The sequence below is a fragment of the Mytilus trossulus genome, chromosome 6 (assembly GCF_036588685.1).
Source record: "Mytilus trossulus isolate FHL-02 chromosome 6, PNRI_Mtr1.1.1.hap1, whole genome shotgun sequence".
Classification (NCBI taxonomy): domain Eukaryota; kingdom Metazoa; phylum Mollusca; class Bivalvia; order Mytilida; family Mytilidae; genus Mytilus; species Mytilus trossulus.
This window is the reverse complement of record NC_086378.1, coordinates 78,517,440-78,528,307: the sequence shown is the minus strand read 5'-3', so window position 1 is coordinate 78,528,307 and position 10,868 is coordinate 78,517,440. Positions and strand designations below refer to the sequence as shown.

The 10,868-nt window shown below is 31.1% G+C and overlaps 1 protein-coding gene across 1 annotated transcript in view; it reads left to right on the top strand.

Annotated features, from left to right (window-relative positions):
• Positions 1-9,220: 9,220 nt before the first annotated feature.
• The window catches only part of LOC134721929 (selenoprotein S-like), a 34,683-nt gene continuing 33,035 nt past the window's right edge, over positions 9,221-10,868 (top strand). The window contains exon 1 of the mRNA XM_063585236.1: positions 9,221-9,366. Within this exon, the coding sequence (XP_063441306.1) occupies positions 9,276-9,366 (91 nt within the window). The 5' untranslated portion in view covers positions 9,221-9,275. The remainder of the gene's footprint in view (positions 9,367-10,868) is intronic.

Here is a 10,868-nt window from a genome sequence, read left to right as displayed (position 1 = left end):
GTTATTACATATTGATAAGGATTTATTGAATTATTTTCAATCTTATCTCTTACAAATGACATTCCATGGCATCCAAAAAATATATTTTAATGTTAAAAATAGAAAATTAACTACATAAGATAACGATTTATTTTTAGATTGGAGCCATTTTCAGGTAACTTAGTCGTAATTAATATGTTGACACTTTTCCCTAAGGTGGCAATAAAAAAGTACATTGATTAATTAGGCGATAATAGGAAACCAATTGCACTTTTCAGCCATAATGATCATAGGGTCAATTGTAAATATGTAATTGCAGTATTGAATATGAATTGAACAATCGTGTTAATAATTAAGTGTGTTTGACACGCGTGATTTATGATTCTACATGTTTCAAATCTCTTACACGTGCCAATTTGATAATGATTTCATAATTAGATAACGAGAAATTAATTAATTTTGTTTTACTCTTTTTCAGTTTGGTTTATTATAGTCGCACCACATACAAATAATTACACATATTTACACAATAAAATATTAAAATGTATCTTTTATAAGTAATTGGATGATAGCGAACTATCATTACAAGAATTTTTTATAAATGCACGAGGTATTTTCTGATGCCTATGTCTTCTTTGTTTCTTTTCCCAAGAACTATAAGTGTTTTTAATTCTCAGGCTTACCCAGGCAATCTAGGTAGCCAGTGGCCTAGACTTAGATGTTTTAAAGTCCGAAACACAGTCAATTATGTAGATATTAGAAGTATTGTGAATGTTTAACTCTCTAAATCTGAACAGGAAAAACAACTATTTTAAAATAAAATCCAAACGATAATTAACTTCAAAGAGCCATGATATGAAATGTTTTCAGACAAATACAAAAATATTGAAAAAAATCGGCAAAAGATATTCTCCTTGAGGCTCTATGGTAAACTGGTTTGTTCCACTGAATACTTTGATGTCTTAATTCATAGATTTTATCGTGGTGAAGTACAAATACGAAATATCCAGGAAATATCTGGTTTGGTGACAACGATTTTATTTTCCACTTTATTTCAAGTATCGAACAAGAAAGAGAAAAAGACGAATATCGGATCTAAGAGATAGTCAGAACGATTAAATTTTTGATCGGCCGCTTTAAAAAAAGTCTAATAAATTTGTATTTTATATACTAAGGATTAAAATCAGAAAGATAATGAAACCTGCACGGTCGGGAATTCTATAACATATTATCTGATGGACTTTTGATTCAGTTATAAATAGATACTTCAAAACTATCGATTTAAAAAAAATTTATATTGATAGCCATGATTGATTAAAAAAACTACAGTTAAAGAAATATGCGACACGATGATGCTCAAATGTAAACATATGAAGTCATTAGATTGTATATTTTATTAACTGAGACTGTAAAAATCTATCGTCGAGTGTAGAATTCGGAATCGTTGCGTGCATCGCAGTGTGATATCTTTTAATTTGATTTCAACAGAAAGTCAAATGAAAATAAAAAAGATGTGGAATGCAGTCTTCAGATAAATAGATATTTTAGATAGAAATCGCCAATTTCCAACTTTTGCAGGCAATACAAAATGTTTTGGCAGTTATGCAGTTGCATTGCTCCAAATATGAAGTTATATTGCTTCAGATAGGAAGTTACATTGCTTCAGATATGAAGTTACATTGCTTCAGATATGAAGTTACATTGCTTCAGATATGAAGTTACATTGCTTCAGATATGAAGTTACATTGCTTCAGATATGAAGTTACATTGCTCCAGATATGAAGTTACATGGCTCTAGATATAAAGTTGCATTGCTCCAGATATAAAGTTGCATTGCAAGCCAGTTATTAATTAAAATAACTAGAATAAAAATAATTAAAACGTTAATGATAATAAGGAGCTAACATCTAAAAATATTTTAATTAATAGTTGTCTTTTTTTTTAATCAATTAGTCTAAGAATTAAAAAATCATCCGAAAATAGTAATTTCCGTTTTTCCACGGAATTGTTTAGAGAGTTTAAGTTTTCAGACAACTCAATCTTCTTGAATGTTAAAATTGTTCAATCATAGCTAGAGTAAATATTGACGAACTCATGAAACAATATGATAATTGTAATTAAACATATGATTACAGTCAAAGCCAGACCATACAATTTCCTTAAGACGCAATCATATAGGGTGAGAAGTTCCAACAGTGTTCAGAACAACTCTGACACGAGTTTCTCTAGCCCCAAGCTGTCGTGCGCAGACTATAAAATATCCTGTTTCTAGTTAAATAGTTATATTTCACTAAAATCTTAGTAAAACTATTGTTTCAATACCTTAGGCAGATCTCGAAACAAGAGTATATAAAAACGTCAAAGTAGAATTTGAACCATAATTCGAAATATCAGTCAGGATAAACACAATATAAGAACACAAGGATTATTCTGTGGATATAAGTTTTTTCAAGACAAATCTCTGTACAAGGCGTATTCTTTAAGTAGTAAGTAAAAAAAAACAACCCAAAAACAACAGGTTTTAGTTAACTGTGACAGAGACATTTATACACATATGTGTATATATGTTTCTGACTGTAACTACAAACGGCTGAATATAATTTTTTTTTAATTTGAGTTAAATTATTTTATTTATTTATCTATTAATGTATCTGTTAATAAATTAATTATTTTTATCTATTTATTATTTAGTTAATTTATAAATGCAATTTTCTCTACAACTTATATTTTATAAATTCATAGATGTTTTATATGACAAAAAATATTAATTTATTTTTTTATTTTTTCAGTTACAAAACTATCAAAATGTTTCGGTGGTTAGAAAGAAGAAAGGAGAGGCGAGTGAAAAGGAGACAGGATAAACACAGAAAAATCTTAGAAGTTTTGAAATCGAAGGATACAAGAGGAGCTAACTCTAGTGATTATGGATTTTACAAAGATGATTTCATATACAAGAAAGATTCAATGTCTCAATGTAACGTAGAACACAAACCGCACGATTATGAAGAAATTGACGATTTATCAAGCCTCCCACCTCAGTTTTCTAGAATAGTGGGAATGGATTTTAGATTCAACTGTGCCTCTGATAATATTCCACAACCACCTCAGCTTCCTGCAAGAACATTTTCAACAGGAGGCCGATCGATCTCTGTCAGTGGCTGCAGGGACATTACAAACGGGGACAAATTTAAAGAAAGAACATTTTCTCTGCCATCTTTCGCGATGAACAGTAAGTTTCCAGTAAGCACAGACGACGACCAGGAACCGTCAGAACCATTTTACAATGAGCCATGGGATCGTAGAAATAATCTTACAATTACTAAGGAGCGTGATTCATTTAACAATACTAGCAATTTAAGCAATGTTCAGTTGAGATTTTTTGAGAAGCTGGTCAAGGAAGGAGATCTTTCAGCAGAAAGGAACTTCGATTTCAGATGTAGTAAAATTTCAGATGTAAGTAATATTTACTCTGAAATAGAAGATAGTGACACAGGTATCGAGTCTGATGCTATTTCTGAGTCGGGCAGTGATTGCAGTGTGTTCATTGACAACGCCGAGCAAACTCGCTTGCTTCACGGACTTAAACAATCACTTCAATCCTTTACTATAGACAGTGAAGACGTTTCAGATTCGGACGCTAGCAGTGGATTTTGTGAGGGACATTCTGAAATCGACGAAGACCACAAATGTTTACTTTTAAAGTCATTAAGGCAGTCTCAAAATGAAATTTCTTCACCAAGCTTGTTCCGAATGAGTAAAAGTCCGTCAATCCGTCTCAATACTTACCCTCGAACACCAGTCCAGAAAATTGCCGAAGATTCCGAGTTGTACCTTGTTCCGAAAAGACGACATAGCTTAAATACTAATCGAAATGACAAATTGGATTTACCCATTCAAAAGAAGAAATACAAAATGGAGCAAAAAAAGATTACTCATCAAAACAGAAACAGACTATTAGATGATATAATTTGGAGGAATAATTTCAAATAACATTCTGTGCTTTAAAACAATCTTATTTTTGTTTGTATATCTAGTGCTGCATGATATTATATTTGTTAAGTGAATATTACTGACTGAATAAAAAATAAAATGTGTACTTCATCGTTAATTAATACTGTTTTCATCCACACTACAATGACATATTAGTATTCAAGCTATTTGAAATTTAGATGTTTTATTGAACACACGTTTCAGATGAAAGTAATATCTATTCTAAAATTTTCTGCATAAGAAAATGCCTGTACCAAGTCAGGAATATGACAGTTGTTTTCCAATTTTCTGCATAAGAAAATGCCTGTACCAAGTCAGGAATATGACAGTTGTTTTCCGTTTGTTTGATGTGTTTGGGCTTTTGATTTTGGCATATAATTTCGTTTTGAATTTTCCTCGGAGTTTTTGTGATTTTACTCTTTCTGATGCTTTAATTTGAAAACTGTGAAATATTTCTGATCAGATTTTTTTTTATAGTTGATTGTAAGTTGGTCTTGTATTAATCTTTCAGGTTTTGCACTGTCAATGATACTACAGCCTTTGTGTTTTTGTGATTGTGTGTGTTTTGATGTTTGCTTTTCGTCCGGTGTTGTATTGTCAGCTGTTTTACTTGACTTGGCGTTTTTATGATTGAATGTCATTAAGTTTTAGACACTCACATCACTACCACTTCTCATCTTAATGCCTCTCTAGACATTTGAAGGACCTTCTATGTATTGAGTATTCAAAAAAACAAAAAAATACTGTCAAATATACCGCTTCATTTATAGGTGGTAGAGTAGAACAAACAAAAGACACAGGAAATTTGTCTTAAAAAATAGAAACAGGGACTTTGTCTTAAAAAATAGAAACAGGGAGTTTTTCTTTTAAAAAAAACCCAACAACCCTACCATAGAGCAAATCACAGCACAAGGCCACCAATAGGACTTCAACCGACCTAGCGAGAAAATATCACAGATTCAGATTCAATATTTTATTACAGTTTCACTACATAACATAAAATGAGATTCACACACATTGATCTAAAACATTAAAACATTTGCATTGCATGCACCAATCTTAAAAAGATTTAAAAGAGACTTTTAAGGTATATTATATACATATAAAAATATTTTTACACATTTATATTTAAAATTCAGAATACACATTTTTAACTAAATAATAGTAAAACATTTGTTTCTTTCAAAACTAGTAAAATAAAATACAAGTTCTTCACCGGAGGGGGGCTTCGACTGGTCCATTAATGAGGCAAAATTGTCAGCGATTCATTACACCTTATTGCATGCTGTAAAATATCCTCTCGATTTGATTTATAGTTATGTTTTTCAATGTACAACATTTTACAATTTTATCAAAAAGAAATATTTCTTTATTTGATAAAATCGTTCTAAAAAAAGCATTTATTTGTCGTTATTTAAGGATTGAATGCTTCTTTTTGTAACTTCATTGGGGTATAAAGGCGTTGACCGAAGAACATTTTCTAAAAATGTGCGCACGGTCAACGCTTTTACAACCCTATGAAGTTACAAAAAAGAAACATTCACTACTTGTAATTACATTTTTAGCTACGATCATGAAAACATGAATTTTATATATTTTTTTTTATTTAATTCACATGTGCACTTTATTGTGGGACCTCGTATTATCATGAATGATACGTTTTATTGTGTAATATGCAATTGCCTAAGGAATGGATTTCATGAATATAGGGTTATTGCATGAATATTGGGGAATATTGTCCCGAGTAGAATTTCATATTGTACGAGCTTGCGAGTGCAATATATATTCTACGAGTGACAATATTTCACAATATTCATGCAATAACCCTTTTATTGTATAGCAATATAATATTTGAAAGTAAAAATTGGTTTAAACTAAGATTTTGTCGTTGATGACGTCATGATTTTTTTTTTTGAATATTTATTGCACTAGTGCAATATTAGAATTTATTGCACGCTAACTTTTAGTTACTTTCTGTGGGAAATATTATATTGCTATGCAATAATAACACTTAATGTGCAGTTAGCCAATCAGAATAGCGTATTATAAAGTGAAACATACATTCAATGTAATTATTTATATATGTAGTCCTAATCTGATATGAAAAAGATTGATATGCTAGAAACACCTACTGGGAATGAGGCAAGAGTGATTGAAGTTTTTCTTGAACAACTAAGTCAACTTCTGTATTTAAAGGGAATGTGGAATGATTACGGTCAACCGCATGTTGTCTGTTCTCTTCCTCCAAATTTGGAATTATTTTGATTGGATGAAAATAATATTCACTACAGTATAAATGAACGAGTTCAAACGACTTAAATTTTGTGTTTCGGATTTGACCCCCCCCCCCCAAAAAAAAATAACAACGTAAGTTTTCGTTCATGCTGGTGTATACTTATTTTCGATTTCTTTCTGGTTATTGGCGACACTGTTGATTAAGTCCGTATTTGACTTTGAGATTTAGACACCATTGTTTTATTTCCTTTGCAGCTGACTAAAGTTCTCGTCAATTTATTTCCCTGGGAAACAATTTCCCCGGGAAACAATGTAATTTAAAAAAAATAAAACCATACGCACAAAATAGTGCACCGTACTTCTATCTTCGCAGACACTGTATACTGATTACATTACGTAACACAAATCACGGATAATTTGTTAATAAATGTTTAAATAAGAAAAGGGGAAATATTCATTTTTCATAGATTGATCAATTATTTTCTTAATGATTCTAGTATATAGTAGGGGAACATTGTTTATGTCAAACAAGTTTGCATTCACTAGTGATTCTTTGCTTCTGAAAGATTTCATTTTCATGGTTTTAAGGACAGATTTAATTCTAATAATTTTCCGTGTTTCCAGGAGGAACATTTTTTCTTTGTTTCCAGGGGAAACATTTTTTTTTTGTGTTTCCAGGGGAAACATTTTTGTTTGTGTTCCAGGGGAAACATTTTTGTTTGTGTGCCAGGAGAAACATTTTTTTTTGGTATTCCAGAGGAAACAATTTCTTAATGTTTCCATGTCTGTCTTTTAAGAATTTTTTTACTACTTAGGAAAGATTTCATTTTCATGTTTCCATTGGACATTAAATTATATATGTTTTTTTGTGTTTCCAAGAGGAACATTTTTTGGTGTTTCCAGGGGAAACATTTTTTTATGGTGTTTCCAGGGCAAACTGTTTTTGTGTTTTTCCAGGGGGAAACTTTGTTTGTGTTTCCAGGGGAAACATTTTTTTAGTGTTTACATTTTTGTCTAGTAATAATTTTTTAACTATTTAGGAAAGATTTCATTTCTTGTTGACAAGGGACACATTCAATTAAATTTTTTTTTTGTATTTCCAGGAAGACCTTTCGTTTTTGTGTTTCCAAGGGAAACATTTTATTTTGTTGTTTCCAGGGGAAACATTTTTTTGTGTTTCCTGGGGAAACTTTTTTTTTGTGTCTCCAAGGGAAACATTTTATTTATTTCAAGCGATGTTTAGTAGTTATTGTTAAACTACATGTTGATTTAAAAAATGGAAGTAAATAATGCTTTTATTATTATTTAAAAAATCTATGAAATTGCTTAAATACTCAAGAAAGCATTACAACAAATAATTGTAGACAACCGAAGCGCTATCCAAAAAGCGTACCAATCAATGGATAAAACACGAATCAGTTTTGGTTTATTTCCCTTGAAACTTTGAAAATATGCTTCCCCTGTAAGAAAAACCAATACTTGGCACAGAATTATAAATTGACATGTAGTTGAACAATAATTACTAAACAACGCTGAAAACTTATAAAAACAAATAAAAAGATTTCCCCGGAAACAACGAAAATAAAATGTTTCCCTTGGAAACACAAAAAAAAATGCTTCTCCTGGAAGCACCAAAAATAGTAAGAATTATGTGTCCCTTGGAAACATGAAATGAAATATTTCCTATGTAGTTAAAAAAAATTACTAGACAAAAATGGAAACATTAAAAAAATGCAAAAGTAAAGTTTCCTCTGGAAACACTTACAAAAAAAAGTTTCCCCTGGAAACACAAAAAAAAATGTTTCCCCTGGAAACACAAAAAAAACCTGTTCCTCCTGGAAACACGAAAATTAAATGTGTCCCTTGAAACACAAAAAAACATGTTTCCCGTGGAAAGACAAAAAAAAACATGTTTTCCCGGGAAACACAAAAGTAAAGTTTCCCCTGAAAAACACAAAAAAAAAAGTTTCCCCTGGAAATACAAAAAAATCCTGTTCCTCCTGGAAACACGAAAATTAAATGTGTCCCTTGAAACACAAAACACATGTTTCCCCTGGAAACACAAAAAAAAATGTTTCCCCGGGAAACACAAAAACAAAGTTTCCCCTGGAAACACAAAAAAAAAGTTTCCCCTGATATCACAAAATAAATTTTCCCCAGGAAACACCAACAAAAAAAGTTTCCCCTGGAAACATAAAAAAAATGTTCCTCCTGGAAACACGAAAATTAAATGTGTCCCTTGAAGCACAAAAAAACATGTTTCCCCTGGAAAAAAAAAAAAAAACATGTTTCCCCTGGAAACACAAAAAAAAACATGTTTCCCCGGGAAACACAAAATAAAGTTTCACCCCATACTAGGCGACATAAATAAATCATAAATTAACAAGTAGGTAAACAAAAATTACTAGACAACTGTGGAAGTACTAAAGAAATGTGTTCCTTGGAAACATGAAAATTGTCTAAGATAACCCCATACATGTACTAGGAGGGGGAAAACATTGACAAGTAGTTTTTAGACAAACCTGGAAAAATAACAAAATGTTTCCCCTGGAAACACAAAAAAACGTTTCCATTGGAAACACACAAAAAAATGACCCCAACCCCTTAAATAATATTGTGAAATGTTCATAGTTCATAACTTCATATCTAATAAATATATTCAAACATGAGGACAAAATGTTTGGAAAATTGTCCTGACGGACAGAATGACAAACTAGTGATCACTAGTGAATGCAAACTTGTTTGACATAAACAATGTTTCCCCTACTATATACTAGAATCATTAAGAAAATAATTATTCATTCTATGAAAAATGAATATGACCCCTTTTCTTAGAATTTAAACATTATTAATAAATTATCCGTGATTTGTGTTACGTAATGTAACCAGTATTCAGTGTCTGCGAAAATAGAAGTACGTTGCACTATTTTGTGCGTATGGATTTAAAATCTTTTAAAATTACATTGTTTCCCGGGGAAATTGAATCCCAGGGAAATAAATTGACGAGAACTTTAGTCAGCTGCGTGTAAAATTATGACCACGTAATCTTAGTAAATCGATTTACTTTCACAATGGGTGATGTTCCTCAAGGAAATCAAGAGCAAGGCCAAGAAGTTCCAGTTAACCAGAATCCACAGTTTGTGACAGAAACATTTTCGTCTGGTATGGACTTTTATTTTTTTTTGTTTGCAGCAGATCTAGGCCCAAGAGTCAGCTGTAATGTTTACTTTCAGTTTTACACTTCACAGTTCATTGGAAGTCAATAGTTTTTAAGGCATAACAATACAAAATTAAAACTTTGGTAAATTTTGTAGTGTTTCAAAAATAAACAAAAAACATTGTTTTTTTTACAGGAAACAAAGACAAACTATCTGACCATGCTGACAGTACACTGTTAAAATCGCAGGCACTTGTTTTCTATCCGTGGCAAGATCTACTATCCCTATCTTAATATATATAGGGATAGTAGATCTTGCCATGGATAGAAAACAAGTGCCTGTGGTTAAAATAGAAATATTTACACTTTTGTGCTATTTTGTTTCCCATTGCTTAAAATCACAAAAGTTCCCATATAATTTAACATCACAAATTAGAAAAAAAAACGATGTTACAAGTAGAAAGTGATTGTTGCCTGTCGTTCTCAGGATATTTGGATCAGATCTATAAAGTATTAAAGGCTATTCTGATGAGACAAAATTTAGTTAAATACCAAAAGTGGAAATATGTTAATATCATCTTTATCTGATATCCAAAGTATCATCATGTTCATGTACGTCAACATGGTCAAGAACTCCCACAAAGAGATCCTAGAGTCAATTCTGCTCCTATTAGAAATACATGTAATTGACATCATGAACATATATGGTTTACAGTTGTACAAGCAATTAATTGAGAAACTGACAGTCATTTGAAGAAAGACAATACATTTTATGAATCTGGAAATGGTTGACAATTTTCAATCAGTTGTGATATTATTGACACATTATAAATGAATTGTAACATTATATAATATTCTTTGAGTTTCTTGTAAATAAAGTTTCCCTGAATTATGTCATGTATGTCAATGACATACATTTTGTACGTGTACAAGTGTATGCACTTTTCATGGATCATAGTAAATGCATATGAATAGACATGATCTGTTTTTAGTTTTCTGATAGAGTTTTTAAACATTAATTAATTTTTTATGCCCCACTGACGATAGTAGATGACATTATGTTTACTGGTCTGAGAGTCTATTTGTCTGTGCATCTGTCCGTCTGTCCCGCTTCAGGTTAAAGTTTTTGGTCAAGGTAGTTTTTGATGAAGTTGAAGTCCAATCAGCTTGAAACTTATATAATAAGTACACATTTTCCCTAAGATATGATCTTTCTAATTTTAATGTCAATTTAGAGTTTAAACCTCAATTTCACGGTCCCTTGAACATAGAAATTTATAGTGCGAGGCGGGCATCTGTGTACTGGGGACACATTCTTGTTGTTTAATAAAGTCAGTTGATGGGTGCACGTGGAATATGTTAGAAAAATTAATAAAAACTAAAAGACACAATATTTTGAATAAATGTTACAAGTCAATTAGTGTAGAGGTGCTGACCCAATTAAATGACTGTAATAAATTATTTATATATATAATATAACTATAAGTACTACAATTACAACTGGATA